The sequence below is a fragment of the Pempheris klunzingeri genome, chromosome 6 (genome assembly GCF_042242105.1).
Source record: "Pempheris klunzingeri isolate RE-2024b chromosome 6, fPemKlu1.hap1, whole genome shotgun sequence".
Classification (NCBI taxonomy): Eukaryota; Metazoa; Chordata; class Actinopteri; order Acropomatiformes; family Pempheridae; genus Pempheris; species Pempheris klunzingeri.
In genome coordinates, this window is record NC_092017.1 from 26,230,994 (window position 1) to 26,253,657 (window position 22,664).

At 44.4% G+C, this 22,664-nt stretch overlaps 1 protein-coding gene across 1 annotated transcript in view; it reads left to right on the forward strand.

Moving 5' to 3' along the window:
- The window catches only part of gmds (GDP-mannose 4,6-dehydratase), a 157,728-nt gene that overhangs the window by 61,145 nt on the left and 73,919 nt on the right, over nt 1-22,664 (forward strand). Inside the window, exon 7 of the mRNA XM_070832522.1 lies at nt 3,120-3,247. Within this exon, the coding sequence (XP_070688623.1) occupies nt 3,120-3,247 (128 nt within the window). The remainder of the gene's footprint in view (nt 1-3,119; nt 3,248-22,664) is intronic.

The following is a 22,664-nucleotide window of genomic DNA, read 5'->3' on the forward strand; positions in this document are numbered from 1 at the left end:
AAAAAGAAGAAAAGAAACGGTTAAGTGAGAATGAGAAAAAGAGAGAGAGAGATGGGGGAGAGGGAGAGAGAGAGAGAGAGGGAGAGAGAGATATTGAGTGTCCGTTTCTGGCCTGGGTTTTGCTGTCTGCTCAGTTTTCACGGCCCATGGTTTTATTAGACTTTCCGCCGGGCCGCGGGCAAGGTTAAACGGCCACCACTGCCCTGTTTGGGCTTGAAACCTCCTGTTAGCCCCCCTGGCTCCCCTCGCCTGCCTCCACCCCTCCTCCTGGCTGTCCTGCGGTGCCGCTGCCAGTAAAGGAAACACATTAACACCCGGGCCAGTAACAGAGCAGGCTTTGTCCACAGCCAGGCAGGCCGGTCCATTAGGCCCACGCTCTGGTCCACACCGCACCAATTAGAGCAGGCAGGGAGCGGAGCCACTCCAAACAGAGGTGTGAGCTTTACAAGGAGACTACAGGTGTGCTTTGGGGGAAATAATGGACTTTATTACTGATTGGGTGTACTGTGCTACACTGTATCCCTCTGCCTCCTTTTTAAGAGCCAACTTGGCTCCGCCGAGTTTTGACAACCTGTGTTTAACCTGCAAACTTGAGTTTCCCTTGGATGTTGGATCAAATCAAACCCCTGCCTTCCAATTTGCTGTAGTTACCAATCTGGGCTCATGTTACATTGCCTTGTCCCACTGGGTCCTAATATACAGTATGGACAGCAGCAACTATTGACATCTAATTATTGTTTAATTTATTTATTGTTTTGTTAATCTTTTAATCTGGAAAGGTAAAGAATAGCAGTGTGAATTGTCCATTACAAGTTTCCAGAGCCCAAGGTGCTGCTATAAACAATCGCAAAACCCCAAAATACTTAATTTACAATTCTATAAACTGCAGAAATTTTGTGTGCACAAATGTGCTCATGTTTTGCAAACAATGCAGGCTCATCGTTGCATACAGAACGGAAAAAAAGACGGCTTTAAACAGCAGTTACTCATGTCGCAATGTTTCCAAGCGGTTTACTAATGCGTTTCCATACAATTGTGAGACTACCAAGGGACCAGTTTGGATATCCTGACTTTTAGTCTCTAACAGAGCCACAGAAAACATTATACAACTGGTTCTGACCGAGTGGTATTCCCCAAAGTTTACTGTTGTTCATGTGTAAAATCGGTGGACATCCCCTTTAAAATGGCAGATTTAGTTTCTGTCCATTGACTAATTGCTTAATCGTTTGAGCACTAAATATGTGACATGAGCATGTTGTGTGTTCATGCGTGTGGAGCTTTATGGTGAATATCCAGTGCCTGCTTGTCTAGCTGACATGGATGAGTGCAAGGCCGACTATTATGGATGTCAGTGGCAGATGAGTAATAGTTGGTTAACATTTGACTACATTTAGCAGGAGCAGTGTTACCTGCCAGGTTAGAGAGAATCCCTGGGGCCAGATCATGCGAAGTCAGGACAGGTCTGACACCGAAGGGGGTTTCCATCGACGATTTATCTATGCTCCGAGGACACGTGCTATTTCCTAATAAACGTGTGAACAATATCGATTCACAGAATTCTGAAGAATAGATGGAATTGGAAATCCGACTTCATAGATTTTCTGTTCTCGTCATGTGATCCAGAGAAGGATCCAGAGTAAAGAGCCACATCCAAACTCCCATTAAACTCCAGCTCAACATGGCGACAGAACAGCGTTGACACAGGGACCATGTGACCTGCTACCAACACACAACATGCTGTATTTTCTCAAATAAGCGTGTCTAACCTTCTCTGGTCTGCTTTCGCTCAGCCTGCCCAGGGCTGTCGCTTTCCTATGAAATAATTACTACAAATTTGGTGCATTCGCATGATTGGGTTCATGGGATTTTCCCGTGTCTAAATGAAGGCTCTGCTCCATGTCAAGGCAACAGTGATACAGTGTCAAGACAGAGCCCCGCTGCATTATGGTCAGAATGGGTGCAGAGCTAAAAGGCAACATTCATCTCAGACATGATGAGTTTAAGAAACAGCATGTAGGAGCTCTTAAGAGGTCTTGAAGAGGTTCATGCAAGGTTGTGGGAGATTTATTCGTAGTGGAGATGTTGTGCAGGCTAAAAATAGCCAACTCTTTGATGCTGCGAGCTTCAAACTTTCCTTTGAAATGATATTTTTGCATTTCCTCACATATCTGCCATTTTAGCTTTTGAACATAAGACAGAGATGCCTGGCCAGACCTAAACTCCACAAGCTCTAATAAGCTGTTTCAGCGAAGACGGTGGCATTATTAGACTTGACACCCTAATATTTAGTGTTGATTTCCATCAGTATAATGCTGTGTTTGGGTTTAAGGTCTGGTGCATTTATTCGCAGGCTCTCCACAGCATCTTTCCCCCACAGCAGGCACAGAGAACACGACACCAGTCCTCAGTGTCCCGCCAAAACACCCAAAATCTTCTCTAACCGTTCATAGCAGCACAGAAATAGTCATTAAGATCTCATTTGTTTTGCCGCAGATAATATCGCCACGTGTGTCTGCTCAGAATCAGGAGCACCACTGGGTGATCTGGCAGATGAATCGACTGCCGATGTGGTGATTCTGGACTGGACGCAGCACCAGCAGAGCGAGGGTGGTCCTGTTTGGTTGTCATTTTTCTGTGGAACTTCCCTGTTGGTTTTTTTTTTTTTTTTTTTTTGGTGTTGACAGACTGACAGTCTGAGATTTGTGTTGGCATCCGGCCTAGATTTGACACTGAAACAGTGAATTTGAAAGGAAAATTAGAGAGAAGGAATCTAAAAGGATCTCGTGGTGGTAATGTGAGGTGGAAACGAATTGAACTGACTCAGGGTGGCTTTTTGCTTGAGTTTTCGCTTTGGCTAAAGAGGACTTGGAGCAGCAGTGGAGGTTTGGAAGGTTATTTGCGTGTGAGGGGTGTTATGTAGAGGTTTGGTAGGGATCTCTAAACTCCATCTTCAATGAGGAGGCCTTGATTTCACTTTTCCGCTCTTTATTTCTCCGTTTCTGACTGTTTGTAGTTATATGTGTTGGACCTAACTATAAACCTCTGTAATATGTAACTAATAATATGCAAACTGTAATTCAGAAGAAGCCAACAAAGCATTTCTGATATGTGTGTTTCAGGTTCAAACTTTGTGACGCGTAAGATCAGCCGTTCTGTGGCAAAGATTCACCTTGGCCAACTGGAGAGCTTCAGCCTGGGCAACCTGGACTCCAAAAGGGACTGGGGCCATGCCAAAGACTACGTGGAGGTAAAACACACACAACCATAACCACACACAAGCCCGGAGAAACAGACACAAACTGTGCGTGCACTGCTTCAGAGTTGAACAGGGTTCAGATGTGCACATAGCATTAACGGGGCATGTTTTCCCAGATCATTTGAGGCCGCAATATGCGATCTGCATGAAGCCTCCTATGATTCTCTGCCAAAAGAGAAACAGAGATAGAGAAGTAGAGGGGGAGCGGGAGGAGAGAGGGAGAGGACCGCATGCTGTGAGGCCACAGACTGCACTCTGGTTTCCCACAATTCACCCATGTCCCAGATCCCTTCAGGCCCCCATCGCCATTCCCTGAACGCCCGCAGAAGAAAGAGAGATATTAAGGGAACGCTGCGTCCTGGGGACGATGACAGAAATATGGTGTTTGTGTTAACGTAATGGTGCCAGCAGCAAGCAGAGAAAGGAGTTGGGAGATGAAACGAACAGTGGGGTCACCACGTCCAGGAGCAGACGAAGCTCGGTGTTTCTGAATGTGTGTGTTTTTCCCCCCATGCATGTGTGTGTGTGTAAGGAAGCGCACATTCCTGTGTGTGTGTGTGTCAAAGTGTGTGATAGGTTAAGGTTGGAACACGTGTGTGTGTGTGTGTGTGTCTGTTGAGATGAAAGACTCGACGGGTTGCCATGTCTGACAGCAGACCCCTCACCGCGGACTGTGTTATTATTAGGAGGTGATGGTGGCGGAGGTGGCGGGGGGCGATCTTTGAGATCGGAGTGGGGGTGAGGAGGTTACGGTGGGGGACCTCAGTTTAACTGCAGATCGCAGTGTGGGGTCACTGCATCAGAGCAGGGTGGTAGTGAAGCAGCGGCTCATGCTGTTCAGGCTGTGCGCGGAGGCGTTGATGGCGTCAGGGAAGCATCAGTCACTGCCTGACTCGGGGAGACTTTCGATCAGTCATATCCGATTGTTCCCACACTGAATAATTTTTGACTCCAGTGGTAGGAAGGCTCACTTTGGTAAAAAAGAAAGAGAAGAAGTTAGTTACTATGAAGAATCGGCTTGAGGGCTGATAATTCAGACAAAATAAAGAGTTCATTGCAGCTCATTTTTCTCAGACCGATGTCAGGTGACAGGAAGGTGCAACACTTTCGGACTAAATGCGGAACGGATTTTAGAGGCAGCACAATTGTAAACAAAGTCAATGGAAAAACCCAAGTGGGCACGAACAGACTCAGAGTAAAGGCTTGCCCCCAGTGTTTCAACTTGAGCGAACAGTTTGCACTTCTCCTGTAGTTCTGCAGCTGTATGGCTCTACTGTATGAGCATACAGACACAGGAGGGTAATGGTGAAAAACCGGTTCAATTGGAAGGATAAATATGGACTGCTCAAACAGACCATCAGTCACTTTAGTGTGAACAAAATGAGGCAAAAATCTGCTTCACATTCACTGCGATCTTTTCTGTGACCGGTATTAAACTCTCCGTTATGTATTATAACTACAAATAATCAGAATTTGTTGTTAATTAGTCAGTTAAAAGAGGAATAAAAGTGACTTCCCAGTAGCTTTGGTGTGAGAAACACGTGATCACAGAGCTTGAACTTCAGTTTGCCACATCGGTAGACAGAATTTAGAGACTGAGCTTCCTTTAACTGCAGCTGAATCATTCAAACTACGGTATAACTTGTACCTCTGGCTGGTGTCTCCTTCATCCCAACAGCCAGTGAGGCTCATGTGAATTATAGTATTTATGGCACTTTAGCATAACAAACACAGTCTATATCCAATGGCCATAATATAAACTATTGTATTATTGAGTTATCCAGGTGACTTTGATGCTTCCAGGACCGGTGCCTCCGACCACTATGTGAAACAAGACATGTTCTTATTCTTGCACAGTCAAATTTTGGTTGCTGGGCCACATTCAGCCGGTTCCTTGATCCGGAAACGTTAGTCCGACAGGCCAGTTGCGTACTTATGTTTTGTACATGTGTCGCCGGATCGGTGTGTGCCCTCGCCTGTCCAGCGCACCCTGTCTTGAGACGCTCCAGGTTTCCTGTGGGAACGGCCGACATTCCAGTTCTGGTGAATCAGGCACCTCCTCGCTGCCCGTCTCCAGTTTCGGAAAGGCGGATTTCGGGAAGCCAAACAGAAGCCCGAGGTGCTGAGGGGAACTGATGTAGAGGAGCAGGAAGGGGGGGAGGAAGGGGAGGAAAGGGGGAGAGGAGGAAGGCAGGAGGGAAACAGACGCATGTTTGTTGGACGTTTGTACATTATGCATAAATGAACCATCTCTCCTGCTGAATGTTCACTCCGCCCTTCAGACCATCAAAGGCCGCGACTGTCACCACGACCCCCCCCCCCCCCCCTCTGCCTCTCTCTGTCTCGCTTTGAAATATCCGTCCAGCCAGCGTCAGCACTGTGTTACCATGGCAAAGCCAAACAACTGGCAATTTGTAAACAGAACCATGTGTGTCTGCTTTAGGCTGACAACTGCTTTTCCTCCCTCTCGCTCTCCCTCTCCTCACCCCACCCAGGACAGGGAAATTGCTTGTAATTGGCTGTGGATGGATTGCGGGTGGCAGGAGGGGCGTGCTGTGTGTCTGCTCTAACAACGTCTGAAGGCGTGCGGCTGGCTGGGCATCGTCTCAGCCGGGTATCGGGTGTCTGTCCCAGGCAGGCAGACAGACCTGGAGCTGCCCGGTCGCTCTCAATGGAGTCCATTATTATTATTATGGTATTACGGACTAGACGCCAGCAGCTGAACGCTTTAGGATAAAATAGGCAGATAAAATAATTCAAATCCTCCTGATCTCATTTTCCTCAAAGGGGTTAAGCTTGGGACTTTTTTCAGTTTTGTGATGGTGTTCAAACATTTGGCTGCCTTTATTCGGAGCGAGGTTTTCTGGGATTTGACGACATAGAACACAATTAATGAATCTCAGAGAAAAGGAAACCCAGAGCGGTCGCTCACTATCTGAGCAGATAAAGACGTACGTAGGAGCTGGCCATCTTTACCAAGGACTGCCCTCCTCCTTACCCCTTCCTCTCCTCTCAGCCTGTACCCCCACCCTGAGCTGGCCCACGTGGGTACAGCTGTTTTGAGCCCCCATCCTCCCCCTCACCTACACCTCCTCCCCTTCTTGCTTCAGAGAGCCATTTCCTGTGCAAAGAAGAGGGCTGGCTGGGAGGGAGCAGGAGCAGAAGTCGGCCTGGCGGTTTTGGCCCTGTCTCCCCCCTCCGGCTCCTTCCTGCCACACTTTCTCTCCGTCTTTTTGTCTGTTTCCTCTTGTGTTGCTTTACTTTTTATGTCTCTGCAGCCTCTTAACCTTTTACTTCTCGCTTTCTTCTGCTCCTGAAAAGCTGTATCACGAGACCAGCGCTCCACCAAACTCTCGCACCCTCTCGTCTGGCTCTCCTTTGGCGAGCTGTTACCACCCAGTTACGAGATATTTCCCTCTGACATCTAATAACCGGCTCTTATTTTTCCCCTGACTGGAGCCGGCGTTGCTGTTCTCGCCGCCTGTAGCGGAGCAGAAACCGTTGCCAGATGATGTGGCTGACCCGCTGACACAAAGTCCACAACCCCTCCTCCCTGCTCTTGTCTTGTTCGCATATTTATTTTCAAAATATAATTACCTCTGAATTTCTGGGCTTGGGACGGTGTTTCCTTGCAGTCTTCAGGTGTGTGTGCGGTTGTTTCTGTGTGGTGGTAGCTGTCTGATTCCTGGCATTGTGTGGAGGCAGCGAGGTGACAGGACGGCCCTGATGGTGTCATTTTTCACCTCCTTTATTTTTCTTATCCCGTTTTTTTTTCTGCCGCAGCTGCCTCTCTGTGCAGTAATGGTTACAGATGAGGCTAATTAGCCAATCACAGCGCAGATCAGGGCCAATCACAGATGATTGATGAGAGCGCTGGGCCATTCATCACATGTTTTTGGCCTGGGAGGTGACAGAGGGGGCTGGCTCGGGAACTCTGTACAGTAAGCAAGACATTTACGTCTACATGTTAAACTTTTATACCTACAAAGGGGTCTTATTATCTTTCTAACGAAGACGTTTTGACAGGACTTGGGGCTGTTGATGGACACTGAATGTCTGGCTGTGGAGATCAGACACACGGTATAACAGTGTTAGTTTTGGGGGAGTGTTTAAGCGGACGGCCTTGATGTTACTCACAGGGCTTTTTGTCAGTTAAAGCAAAAGAGGGAATAAGAGATTTAAGGTTCATCAGAATTTAACACATCCAAGTTTGCTACCAATTCATACAGCTCATAATCAATTCAGTTCACTGCATTTCACTTAAGCGGTCACACAGCCAAGCTGATTTGCAGGTAATGACAACACAGTTCCTATGGCTGCAACTAAATAATGATTTCATGATCAATTTATTTTATCTTCTTAATTAATTAAAATGTCAGAAAATTGTCAGTCTCATTTTCCTGGAGTCCACAATGATGTCATCAGATGTCTTAATCATAATCAGAAAAGGAAAACAGATAATATTCAAAGTGAAGGAGACAGAACCAGAGGATTTTGGCCCTTTTGTTAAAAAAAAAAAAATACTCAAAACAATTATTTGACTATTAAAGTTTTTGCTGATTTGCTGTTTTACTAATTTGACATTGCACAGCCTCAGTAGCTATTAACAACACATCACATAAGCTACATATCTTTCATTAATCAACTTCATATAGCAGATATGAACATAATGATCATCACACTACAGGTACAACATTTGATTTACCAATGTTCAGCCCTGTCCCTGTTGGCTGCTGCATGATTTGAATGTGTGCACTGAAACGTATGAGACTCAGTAGTGTCGCTGTCCCTTTGCCATCCTGTACTTGGACTCTAGATAACTGTGTGTGTGTGTGTGTGCGTGTGTGTGTGTGTGTTATATGCGTTCCTGTATCTTTACAGCAGTGATTCAGGGAGCTGATAAATACTTCTGCCTGCTCTGCAAGGTTTTAATAAACACAGCTGGAGTGGTAAAGAGCTAAAATGGGAGCTAATAAGGTAGAGGAGAGGGCGCATTAGGTTTCATCACCAAAACCTTGTGACTACAACCTCAACTCCACGTCCGCGCACCTCAGCTGTAATGCCATCTCTTGTGATTTGTGTGTGTGTGTGTGTGTGTGTGTGTGAGTGAGTGTGTGCGCGCTCTGCAGGGGCTTAGTGTAGATCATTTAGTGAGAGCGAGACTGTGACAGGAGCTACTGTCATGTTGACTTGGCAGCCACACAAGCAGGATGAGTAAACGACAGCAGCTGTGTGCATGCATGGATGTGTGTGTGTGTGTGTGTGTGTGTGTGTGTGTGTGTGTGTGTGTGTGTGTGTGTGTGTGTGTGTGTGTGTGTGTGTGTGTGTGTGTGTGTGTGTGTGTGTGTGTGTGTGTGTGTGTGTGTGTGTGTGTGTGTGTGTGTGTGTGTGTGTGTGTGTGTGTGTGCAGGTTTTGTGGCATTAATTGCAGGTGAAATTCGACCCATGGCCTTAACAGCAGCTCAATAAACTGGGGTTTGCCCCCCTGTGGCTCAGAGCAATAAAACCCCACTGAACCTCCACCCACCTCATGCATGAACACACACACACACACACACACACACACACACACACACACACACACACACACACACATATATTGGTCTTATTTCACGAACATGTACATTTACAGAGGATGATGGCTGATAATAATGAAAACATATTATCTGACCCCACATCTGAAGAGTCTGATTGGTTCATGATGCCTTTAAAACGTGTAGTTCTCAGGAGTAATTGGATCATAAGTAACAGTATTGATACTTTATCTCTCCGGTTTTATGTAATGAAAGTAATGAAATCCTTCAGGCTCGCAGACTCAGACGCTTCATGAAGAAATAACTAGATAATAATAAATGCACATGCACCCAAACGTTGTTGTGTTTTGCTTCAAGAAGTCGCTGACTTACGTAGTTTACCTCCAAACGTCCTGTTAAATACCTCTGATGATGGAAAGTCAGGACAAAAATTGGAATAAAACCAAAGTAAGCTATAGTTTTACTCTCCTCTCGAAGCGAGTGTAAACCTAGAAAAAAGATATTGAGTCATAACTTTCTTTCGAATTTAGTAAAATCTTACTTTTGTTATCAGAAGAAATTTGTTAGTATCAAGCTCCTGATTTTTATAATTTCATTTGTTTCATTTGTTTCTCTAATTTTTACCTCTGACAGTATTTTGTATAGATTTGAATGGGATTCTGATTAAACAGGATTTTGTCTGCACTGTAAATTATATTTTTAAAAGTTTCATCTAGACACTTGATTTCCAAAACTCAAAGATCCATTGAACTTAGACTTACTTCTCAAGCTGAAATACTAAAATGATTCTAGTTACAGCTCTTTAATGTGACTATTTACTGCTTTTTGATGTTTAAACTATTTTTTTCAGAGACATTTAGCGACGTCACTTTGAGCTCTGGGAAACTGAGATAGACCAAACCACTAAGAGATGGATTAATCTGCAGATTAATCGATAATTATTTGTTTCAACCGTAGTAGAACATCTCTCTCTAACTGTGTTTTAACACTTGAATGACTCTTTGTGTGTTTTGCTCTTTCGTTAAGTGTTTGATTAAGTGAATCCCCCCTTTTTCTTTTGCATTAACCGCTCATGCATGTCTGAATGTAAGCGATCAACACACACGTAGGCAGAGGTTTACAGGGAAACTTTGTTGGGCTGTTGACGTACAGGTAGACAGAGGAGAGTTTCACAGGAAAGAGGTATAGGAGGTGAGATGTGACGATAAGAATAATGAATTGGGTGAGAGACTTAAAATGGATCTCCAGGGAGGCACTCTGACCTCATCTGAGTCCAGATCTTAAATCATTACACACGGGGTGAGTGTTTACTGTGGCATCGTACCAGAGGGACAGAGAAAATGGTTCAGGGGGAGTGACAGAGTAGTGATACTGAGGATTTTTACAGTCCAGATCATTTTGAGCCGAGGGAAGATGAACGGGGAAAGATTGCTTAAAACGGACTCCCTCTGCTGCTCCAACAACAGAAAAACGGTCAACAGATCTGTGGCAGTAGAGATTCTGGGGTTACTGCTATAGTTTAGGGGCCTGGGTGGAGTTATGCTGCATTTATTTGTGTATTTCTGCATGTGTGTGCGTCCAAGATGTCAGCAGGAGCATCTGCAGCTTTATAGACAGAAACCTGACCCAGGAAATGTCCTCATTTTTGGGGTGAGATTCAGGGGTTTTCAGGGAACATCATTCCCTTTTTTTTATTTTTTCTCTCCTTCTGTTCCTGTTATATTCATTTCATTCTTAACCCTCTGTTGTAATCTCAGTCAAGATTTGGCAGTGCAGCTCCTGGTGGTTGGCTGAAAGAGTCGGATCAACACTGTGATTGGCTGGAATACAGCTGGTAAAGGGAATGACAGAAGGGTTACTGAACGCTGGAAGTCCGTCTGTGTGTTTTCTACAAATAATATCAATATTACTGAGTTACTGCTGCCATTATGGCACAATTGCAACCTCAAAAACGTTGGCTTTGTTTGCTGTAGCGAGTTCAGCCCTCCAGTCAGAACTCTCCATTTTTAGTCAGTCTCATTCAGCGCTCCATCTTGTGCTGTTTCCTGCATTTAGTGAAAGTCATGTGATAAGTTGTGATTAGCAGGTGCACCTGTTAATTTGGTACCTTCGTGGTTATCAAGTTTATAAGTACAGCACCTTTAGTTAGTCGGCCTGAATGATGCTTTCACCTTGAGAGAGCAAACGCAGGAAAAAAGCACACAAGGCACCAAAATGCACTTTTTAAGATGAATGGCACCGTTTATTTTATGACTGTGTTTGATTTTAATATAACAGTTTGTTTCTTGGTGAGATTGTTTGGTCGTTGTTGTGTTTTTGTCGTCCAGTCTTTGCTCTGTGTTTTGTTCCTCACTCTTACATCATGTAACCGACTCACTTACTCTCGTTTTCGTGGCCTCTTTTATGTATAGCCAGCTTTACTGCTCAGTGTTTGTGATCTTTTCGGCCTCCCATTCCTCAAAAACAAAGTGACTAGCGCCCATTATCCCCTTTTTGAAGGAGTAGGCAATGAAGTAGATTAAACTTGACGTGAATTATGACTTTATTTTCCTGTTTCAAGGCCGTTTCACTCAATAAAACATTGGAAGTCAGAAATACTTGAAAAATACCGCATCAAAATCATCCTGCAGTTTAACAACGACTTTTGGAAGTGATTATGCAAATTTATGTCACATTTAATGAGGATTTATTGCAGCATTGACTGCAAATGCAAAACATTTTATTGGAACCAAAGATTCATAATAAATTTATAGTAGGCATGCCAGTGACTTTTTCATCCTGGGGCAATTGAAAACACCCAAGTGGTGTTTGTCTTTGCCTTTTAGTACGATCCAGAGAGGGTCTGTCCAGCTGGATGGCTGAGATGGCTCTGGTATGAGGATTGTCTGTCTGTCTGTTTCGAGGGAGAGAGGAAAAGTTAAAAGTCAGTCATGTTGGAAAAGTTTTTGGACACATTAGAATCATTCACCATTACTTTGCAGTATGAGCTTTCCCTTGTATTTTTTATTGCCTGGATATTAGGAATATATCTTTATAATAGTGAAAACAAGAGGAATGACAGTGCCACTGAGCTTTAATGGTACTCTAGAATATTCAGTGTTTTTTCTCCAAGTTTGTAGTGTGTGTGTGTGTGTGTGTGTGTGTGTGTGTGTGTGTGTGTGTGTGTGTGTGTGCGCTGCAGCAGCTGGCTGTCTCTCTCAGAGTGACAGGCCTGAGCTCTCCCCTGCTGGGTTGAGGATGAAAGCAGATGCTCTCCCTCTTCTTCTCCTGATCTGTTTTTCTCTCCTCTCTCTTCGCTGCCTTGTGTAACCAGAGTCCTCAGCTTTCATATGAAGCCTGCAGGATAGTTTGCACCCCAGAGTCCTGTGCAAAGCAAAGACACACATACGAACATAGACGGGCTTGACGGCTAACTAGACAAAAAGGCTTACAGAAAGACAACACAGATATGTGGAAATATGTACGCAGCCCATAAAAGGAAGGAAACCCCAAAACCAAACTCAACTGCAAACGTTTTAAATGTCTCCTGATTGAGTTTTCCAAGTTATAAACTAAAAGAGTAGAAGAATAGTAGACAACACATTTCCATTGCTCCAATTATACCCCGACCTCTAAACCAGACTACAGCAAAACATAAGAATCAGAAAAGGAGACAGATTTACTCAAATGAATGCACAGTAAATTAACAAAAAAAAATTGGTTTGAATTAGGAAATATAATTAAAGACAGAGCGAACAAAGCTGACCAAACCTTTAAAGACGGCTGTTGAGTTTTCTTTAGTTGGTGGTGAAAAAGTGTTTTCTTACCCAGGTTTAACAGTCTGAAACGACATATTCAGTAAATAAAGGCTGAGGCTGCCAGTCATTGTGCTATTTTGTGCGTTTTTCTCAAAATGTACGTTTTATTGCTGTAAACACGCTACACTGACATAACTGCTCTGTATTTATGGAGCTTATTTCAGTCGTCTTGATTTAAAACAGGAAACAAAGGCCGTAGAGTCTGTTTTTCAGTGCCGCCTCTGTGTTGTCCTGCGGTTTAATGCTGTGTTCGACAGATTTGGCCGGTGACGGGTTTGTGTGTGAGGTGAAATCCCACACACACAGGGCAGCAGAGAGCCATACCTCCCACCTGGAGAGAGGGAGCAGAGCAGGAGGGAGGAGGGAGGAGGGAGGACCTGGATGGGCCGGTGTCTCCGGAGGGGGTAGGCAGTGGGAAGGCCTGTGCCCCGCTGAGGGTTTAACAGGCCGGGGCTGGAGGAAGGGCGTCAGCTGGGGGTGAAGAGTGGAGTAGAGCAGAAAATATTTATAAAGTATCAAAGTTTAGGCAATACTTTAGTGTAACAACTTTATTAACTTAATTTGAGGCAACTTATCAGTCGTCACGCAGCTCCCTCTGGAGCCACAAAAGGCTTTATGTAACTCTCCTCACATATGCAGTAGTACTTTCCCAACACTTGTAATCAGACTTTGAAATGTAAAATCACTGCAGTTCCACTTTAGATAAAGTGCTTTCTGATGACTCAGGTGTAGGCCACGGGCCCAAAATGTGTTCTTTTCATAATAAATTCAGTTATGCTGGAGCCTTGATATTTAAGGTCTGCTTTCCCTCCCTCTCTCTCACTTCTCTGAGCCGCTTGTCAAAAACCACGACATGAATAAGAATCTTTATTTATTTTACGTAGGTATTTTTCTGTAAGATAAATTTCCCACCTTATGTTTCTTTAATCAGCAATTGTTTCTCACTTCATCCACATTTATTATCGACTACAACTGGTTTCATTCATGTTATACTTCAAACTTTAACTTTAAACCACCCCGTTGATGAAAGCCGCTGCTGTTTTATCACAGATAAACTACACGATTATGAATCTGACCCGACAGCTCGTGCCAGCTTTTCTGGCAGTGTTCAAAGCTCAGTGCTACAGACATATTTCAGCTGGTACCAGAAAAGTTCTGATTCGATACCCAGCCTTAGCGATGCCAACAAAGCTTTATTGAGTGGAATTAAATTGCACTGAGAAGAGAGGGAGCAGCAGTAGGTAGGCAGCCCACAGCTGGTCTGTGAAGCTGAGACACTCCCTGATTGGGAAGCACAAGTGTGAGAGGCACCCTAATGCAATAATCCCTCTCAAGCCTGTGTGTGTGTGTGTGTGTGTGTGTGTGTGTGTGTGTGTGTGTGTGTGTGTGTGTGTGTGTGTGTGTGTGTGTGTGTGTGTGTGTGTGTGTGTGTGTGTACTTCTGCGTGTTTGTCATACAGAAAAGGCTGAGTCTCATGCAGTGACATTTTAGGGAGTACCCGTGTGTGTGAGGGAGTGAAGTGGAGGCTTCAGTGGGCTAGCAGGCAGGACTGATGGAGTAGAGGGATGTTCAGGGGGGCTGGAGGGGGTCATCTTGTTTTAATTGTCTGAGGAGCCTGGCCAAATCTTTGGGACTGGAATGTGTGTGACCTTCTCTCTCGCTCCTTCACACTCCCTCGCTTGCTCTCTGTGTCTCCCACCCCGTCAGACGGTCGAGTGGCTCGTGGGAAGATTCTCCGTCCAGACTGCAGAGTGTCGAAATCGAGCCAAATATCACAAGAGCCCAGTCTCAGCCCTCTCTCTCTCTCCCTCCCTCCCTCCCTCTCTCTCTTCTGCACAAACCCTGTGTGTGTGTATGTGCACACGTAGTCACACTGCAGCATGCATGTGTGTTTGCATACATGGGAACATTATTGATAATTAGTCTATAAGAATATTTGTGTTTGTTTGCATGCACTCAAGTGTTTTTCTGTGTCAACTACAGTGTTATCACAGATTAACAGACAGCACGCTGGCTGTAAAATCAGTTGTATGAAGGTGACATGACCTGTAGGTGATGTTACAGTGGCGTTTGTATGTATGAGCTCACATCAGCTATGAGTTTTTAGGTTATTCATTAATGTATTTTTAATTTATTGCATTTATATTTTTGTGACTTGGTTGCTAATACCCTCTTGGTTGTTTGTTTTTTGTCAAGCATTAAGTGCTGCTGCTTTTGATAAGTGCTAATTTAAGATTTTTTATTTTTTTACCATGATTATCATGTTATTATTGTGCATAAACGTCAACAGTTATGGTTTGTCCTGACGCCTGCTTGCACCCTGTGGAAGAAATGTATTCAGCTGTAAGTGGCAGCATCATCACAGGCTAAAAACACAAGAACTAAGTCAATTTGGTTCCATGTTTAACTCTGAAAGCTCCTTATTTATGCAGAACCGCCTCGCTGATTGTGTTTTGTTTCTTTTTTTTATGAGCACACATGAACACAGCTTTAGGTACAGAGTGGTAGTGATTCAGATCCAGACAGCCTTTTCCCACCAGGGCCGCTGAGAGCTGCCTGTAGTCTATTGAGCGTGGCAGAGACGGCATCCCAACCAGTCCACTTCAAACAAGCCTGATGGCTCTAATGGAATGGAAACATTTGTTGGGTCACAGCACTGAAAGCCTGTCTTCCCTCATCGCACAATGCCAAATAGCTTCCTCGTGTTGCCTGTTTTTTATTAGACTTATAGTAGATCCACGTTCACACGGGCTTATGATATTAAACCCACCATACGGCCCTGTATTGCACATACACACACACACACACACACACACACACACAGAAAGACATTTTACACTCTCAAACATGCTGGCATGCACAAACACATATGTTTGCAATATTCCATGGGAGCAATTTGAGGAACAAGGTCACGATAATAAATGATACATTGTACTTTGTGTTAATATTGTCGTACGCATATTCAGACACACACGCATGCTGCCTTTAAGAGACCGTAGAGTTTATATGAGGCAACAGGCATGTGTGCACCGGGGCGCATGTACAGCGGGATTGGAGACCTGTGCATAATTGGTGAGGAAATGCTGTGCCGAGGTGTCGGTCTGATGGATGAGGAGAGAGCTGACGTGACGTTCAGAGGCTCTCTCTCCACCACAATGAGGCTTTCACTCGACGCTGCTCATATTGAACTCTATCCTTGTTAAAACAGCCGCGATGGAGAGCTGTGTATTTGCTTTTAGAAGGTGGGACTTTCTAAGGGAGTGCCAGCGATCTCTTTTTTAATTAAGTGGCCTCAGCAATATGAGTGTGTGTGTGTGTGTGTGTGTGTGTGTGTGTGTAACCTGAGGGGAGGCCCTGTCTGTGACCTGCAGTGATAGCAGAGGTTTGTTTTCATTCTAAACTTGCTCCAGAGTTACTGGTTTTGCACCTAATTTGACCTCAGCCTGACCCTGCCGTCACCTCTCGCTGACCCTCTGCTCAATGCCAGGGCCAGGCTTTTTTTTTTTTTTTTTTTTTTTCACTGATACCTCTCTGTTTGACTTTTTCCCTTTTTCTTTTTCCTCCCATCATGGCCTTTCCTTCCATTTTTTCCCCCTCCCTCTCTTGGCTCTCCCTCACTCTCTACGTCTCTCTTTGGCCCACCTCACAATCCCCTAGTCAGCTTCCTGTCACACATGTGCACTGAGATGTACATGCACACACACACACACACACACACACACTCACTCAATCAAAGTGAATGATTGCACATTTGTCTTGACAGTTGCTATAAAAAGAGCCGCCCACTAAACACTGCAGTCCTCTCATTATATCATTACCAACCCACAGCAGGCAGGCAGGCAGCTCTCTGACTTCTTTCTCCCTCTTTCTTTGTCCGCGTTCAACTCTTTCTCTCTCCTTGCTGTTTACGTGTATCTGTCTGTTTAGAGAACAGGAAAGAACAGGAGAAAAGCACGAGGCGGAGTGAGATTTAGAAGAAAAAGATGTGGGTGGCGCTATGGAGCGAGAGGTGGGGACATGCGCCATGGCGAAAGGGGAATCCCTAGCTGTCCATTGTGGAGCGGAGGCTCCATGGCTCCAGGGTGCAGGCCAGCTGAAGTGTTTGTTTATGTCTGTGGGCCAGAGGGGAGATTCGGTGGCCATGTTCAGCAGCTACATGAAAGGCCCCGAGCGCTCTAATGAGGCGTAATTACCGTGCGTGTGTGTTTACGAGATTGCGAGGGAGCGAGGAGGAAAGAGAATGAATAAGCACGTTTCACCCTCGCTGTGTTTACTCCCAGTCTTCACAAATATTACGTTTTTCACAGTGCAATAGCTTGCCTCGTTGCCCTCCAAACCAGCGCAACCTCAAAGTATAGACCTCGCAGATTGGTGACTGTCACGGCCTGTCATGCTTGTTTTATTCCTTGAGATGTTGAGCTGCAGACTGCTGTGACATGCTGCGAGGAGGGTAACGTAGCGCTGGCCACGTGGCTGTGAGCGTTCAAAAATACACCAGATACAAATTTAGAAATCCAAAAAGGAATAGATGCTACTGTAAGAAAGGTGTGTGATTATGTTCTGAGGAGGCTGACGGAGGTTAACTTCACCAGGTTTTTCCCTGCATTTGTCCTGTGACCAGTGCTCATTTATCCCAAGCCAAGGGGGATTTAAAATCTTTATACTGTCGTTTTATTGTTGTTTTAAGATAAGATGTACTTAAATGTCCCTGTAGGGAAATTTATTCTGGACTTACATACAGCAAACTACAAGAAAAAAAAACAAAACCTCAACATCTTAACAGCATGTGGTGTCTGAACACGTATACAACAGTTGTATATGGACACAAACACACAGGTTTAGTGGCAAAGATGTCATTTATCTTTTTAAATATTATCAGTAAATCCTATTGCTATTATAGCACCACTTTGTCATCAATAAACTACAGATAAGAAGACTTAAAGGGCATGCAAAATATAGAAAATAACCCTGTGGTTGCATTATGTGACATGTATCTTCATTAGGGATAAATCATTAAGTGGCCAGTTTGCTCCCCTCAGCTTGTGAAACTAAAGATGTGAACTTTGACCTGCGTGTGAAACACACAAGACACGAAGCAGCATAACGTGTTTGTTCTCACCTGGTAAATGAAAGTTCAATATTCACTTTTCCTCTAACAACTCCTGACAAAAATATGTGCTAAAGAATGCTTGAGTCTCTCCTCCATCAGCTCTTCTCTAACTTTGACTATCATTTGCTCGAAAAAAGAATATATGAGCCAAAAGAGGCTAATTTCAAATTTTACCTTACATGCTGTCACTAAAGAAAAATATTTATTAATTCAATTAATTCTCTATTAATCCTTCATTCGCTTTAAGCATCAATACTTTACTTGTTAATTGTATTTACAGATGATTTTTGTGATAGGTTAAATAATGCCCATATTACCTTTTTTTCTATGTGACACATGGGTGAATTATGTAAGTTTATGATTAAGCATTTTAGCTGAGCTAACATCCTCGAGGTCTGCTGTCTGTCATGTCATAGAGGCCTGCGTGGGCAGACCATGATGGGCTCTTAAATGGCCTGGAACTGGAAATATGACTGTTTGTATTTACAGGCCATTTAGAGCTTTCCACTGGCATTCACACTCACCGACCAGAGAAAATACAAGCCGCTGCACAGCAAACACCAGCTTACGTGTACTGTACGCCTGAGCCACTGAGAGCTCCCTCTGTGTGCTTCAGAGTGTGTGTGTGTGTGTGTGTGAGTGTGTGTGTGTGAGCGCAGGGACGCTCGCTGCCCCAAAATAGCATGTGCCCCTAATTACTGCTGCAAACACAGGTGTGGAAAGCCAGGCCTCCCTCCGCCCAAATCCTCGACCCACCGTCCAACACACAGCACCCTGTGTGTTCCTGTTTGGGAGCACAGGAAGTCCAGCGTGTGTGTGTGTGTGTGTGTGTGTGTGTGTGTGTGTGTGTGTGTGTGTGTGTGTGTGTAAGTGTGTATAAGTGTGTAAATTTGTGAGAAAAGTGGGCCAGATGTGTGTCCTCATCTACGTGAGCGGTTCAGAGAGTGTGTGTAAAAGCAAAAGTGTGTGTCCAAATGTGACTGAATGAGTGAGTGTGTATATTTGTGTGTGTGTGTGTGTGTGTGTGTGTGTGTGTGAGCGAGCGAGAGAGCGAGAGAGAGTTTGTGTTTGTATATGAGTGAGTCCAGACCACACCCTTTGAAGTCAGCAGTGCAGTGTGTTGGGGTTTGGGCACGGACACACAGCCCCTCCACTGGCTGGCTGGAAACCCTACACCCCACATCAATCAGACCTGCCACTCATACATTATTCATATCCCAGACACACACACACACACACACACACACACTTAAACACACACACACACACTTTCTCATCCTAAGACTCTGTCGTTTTTGACCCTTATATCTCCAGTTGGCAACAGAAGTTAAATAGGGTGGGTGGCACTACTGTTGGGGGGGTCTGCCTCCATTCAGCCGCGGTATGTTAGAAACAAAGGTGGGGTTTGTGGAGCAGTGAAGGGTCTTCTGTTTATCCATTGCAGGCCCAGATTTAATCTTGGAAGCAGCTAAAACATTCAGAATTGTTGTTAAAAAAAAAAATAAACTGATAACTTATTCTCACTTTTTTTTTTTACACAGTTCTTACATTCCTACCGTCATCAGTTAAAAAAAAAAAAAAAACGTACTAGCTTTTTCCAGAGCTTTCAGCTGCATCACGCAGCCTCCATCAGATGGAATTTTCTCAGTTGTCATGGAGATAACTTAGCTGCCATCACATGACCTAAATACGGGACTTCAGTCATGTGATCACAGGTAGTTGTTGCAGTTGCAGTCTGACCTGTGAGGAAGGCTGTGATATGTAGTTGAAAGCTCCAGGAGAAGCAAGCAAGCGGACCTTGAGTTGAGGTAGTTTCGTCAAACAGCTGTTTCCAGAAGGAACATTCATTCTCAATGATGATAAAATTGTTTTGACGAAGTCTCTTGAATTACTGAAATCAAGGAATGTGGCAACATCAGTCAAGAAGTGAAACACAAGTCATCAGATGTTTCAAACAACCCCTCAGATTAGTCAAATTCATTTGGCAGACAAAGCAGAATAATAAGATTATTACCAAAATGCGATCAATCCCAGTTTACAGACTTGCCTCCTGGGTCAACTTTGACCTGCTGTACTCTACCGAGGATGTGCTCACACACACATTTCTCCTGCAATGAGGGATCATAATCTCCTTTCTGGATGCAGCCAATTTTAGTTTACAAACGCTGCTGCTGTTATTTGCCCCATTTGACTTTGTTAGGATGTTGATGTGTTCCCTAATCTCAGCAATTACTTTTGTGAGTGTATTGTATCATAGCCAACAGGAAAGAAATGACGAGATCTAACGTGTAATAAACCAGAATTATCCTTAATGCCGCGGTCAGCACACTTTATGTTCAAATATCTGAAAACAAGTCGATTCGTTACTGTGCCTCTTTTTAGCCTGTGGAAAATGGATGGAAAGCTATCTATCATCCTCCACCTCTGTCAGTCTCTCTCTCAGCCCCAGCTGGTATTGTCCCGCTCTCCTCAAAAGCCCAAAATGAGCAGTTTCCACTCCACCGTTTTCTTCTGACGTCCTCGTTGTGTGTCCTGACATTTGCAGACCACAGACCAGATTCTCCCTCCCTCTCTTTTGTTCTCAGACGTCAGTGCGATGCCGAGGCAGATTGAAATCAGACCTCGGAGGACAAGTTGTTATTGACCTCCCGCTGTGCGTCGAACAGCCATCACTGCCAGGGGAAAGATAGATGGAGACGGAGACGGAAAGCGACGGAGAAGCATTAAGTCTTCCAGGCAGCGAGGCAGACGGGAGCTGTGAGAAAGAGCTCAGTTTGACATGAGAATAAGCTTTTGTAAACACTTAGAGCGGTCAGTGTCAGGCTGCTGACACCCTGGGGTGTTACATTCCCACATCTTCAGAAACACAAAGTCTGCATTAACAGCACAAGATATGTAATAAGATTTGAATATTTGAGTGCAAACTGGAGAAACATGACATTTGTTTGGCTGCGCTGGACAAAGTTGTGCTTATAAAATGTTCAGAGCTTGTTTATATTCATATGAGGTCACTGTTGAATTATTGATTAGGGGAAAAGTGTGAGGTGGGCGCGTCATGGATTTGTCACTGAGGAAGGGTGTTTCCTGTCTAAAGTGCAGCAGATGCCTGCTCGGCTGCTCTGTCTGTCTGCGTCTCCTCTCTCTCACTCTCTCCACGTCTTTCTCGGTTTGAGCGTCAGCGCGCTGAAGCCAAATGGAAAGTGACCCTTGGCAGGCAGCGCCATATTAAACACAGTGGGTCACTGTCGGAGAAACATGCTGGCGGCTTTTGCCAAAACGCATTGGCCGGTTACTCAGACTGCATTTGTACTGTTTTACCGAGCAGTTGTACAAGCTTTGGCAAAGTCACACTGTGGTACGCCCAGAGTCTTAGCGAGCAGGGGAAGGCTGGGGAGTTTTAGACTGACAAAAATATCAATTTTGACAAATGAGCCTAGTCGCCATTTTTTTAAAATACACCCTGGACAGAGAAACAAAGGGCATTGTTGATGGAGGGATTTGACTGGCTCTGACGACTGCTAGAGGAATGGTTTAACACTGTTACAGTAGCCTGGAGGCCCCTTTTTGGGGTGGGGAATATTGTGTATGCATGCGTGTGTGTGTATTGTGTATTGTGTGTGTGTGTGTGTGTGTGGGCTAGGGCAGGATATGAGGAAACCTCGGAGCAGCTCTCTGGATATTTGTTCGCATTAACTTGGATCGTTTAGTTTAAACAGACACTGAGCAGGGTTCAGGTTCAGTTCGCGCAGTGTGTGCACCTTGTTTACCGACATGCTGCATCAGGACGTTCCATCTTTCATCATCTCATCAAAATTTATGAAAGAAAAATTATTAATAAGCAGTAAGTGTATGTAATCTTGTGTAATGACCTTGTTGTGGAGACCACCAGGATCCAGATCCTCTTGACGCTGTTGAATCCCCCCTCCCGCCCACTCCCCTGTCTCCCCGGGGCAGGGCACGGCTGACGCTTACTGTAGACTAACACACACTGACTCAGAAGAAGCCAATAAGGCATCAGTGTCCTTCCAAAGATCCACAGATGGTCCTGTGTTAGACTGTTAGTGTGTTCAGATGGGTCAAGATATGAGAACCGCGGCTCCCAGGTTGTTGTATATTTACTCACGGAGCAGAGACTCCGAGACTCGCCCCTTGTTCATATTACTGGGCATTACTCCGGGTTATAAAGAGATTATGGCCGATGGAGCACAGATTACGGACAAAAACCTGACCTATTGTGTTTCATACAGCTCGCTGTGATCAGACTAGAACTTATTAACATGTTATCCGTGTCTCGTTCTTGTCTATTTTCCCAACCGCTGCCTACGAGATCCTTTTTCCAAGCATGAGGGGAATTTTGGTGCTGTTTTTGTAGCTTGGCCTATAGTGTGCCAAAAACGTTTTGGGTATTACAATACCCTTATTGCCAGTGAGTAGCTAAACAAACCCACTGTGGCTGTTATTGGCAGGAAGATCTGTGATCAAGTCTGTTGAAGTAGGGCCTTCCTTATGTGATTTATAACCCAGTCTATAGATGAAAGTACACAACTATCAACCACCATTGCTGTAACAACAGGTTACTTATGAACCTGCACAGTTATACCTCACATTTGAAGGCTTTTTATTTAAACCTGTTACTTTACGTTGTGATTATAGTCACTATGAGTGTATTTTATCTAAATGTCTACAAAGACAGTAGGAGTAACCTAAATTTAAAAAAACGTGTTTTGTTGTAAATAACCAAAAACCTTCACTTGGCTTCACTTGATTGTGTTGTTATCAAAATTCATCTGAAACTTTACAAGTATCTACAAATGGTTATGCTCCCTATAAACTCTCCTCAGTGCTTGGTTATTCTTTGTCTGCAAGAAATCTTCACTTTCATGTATTTCAGACTTTTTTTTTTTTAAATATATGTATTTCATCTGATTACATTTCAAGAAATCGTGGATCACAAATTTGCTGCTTTA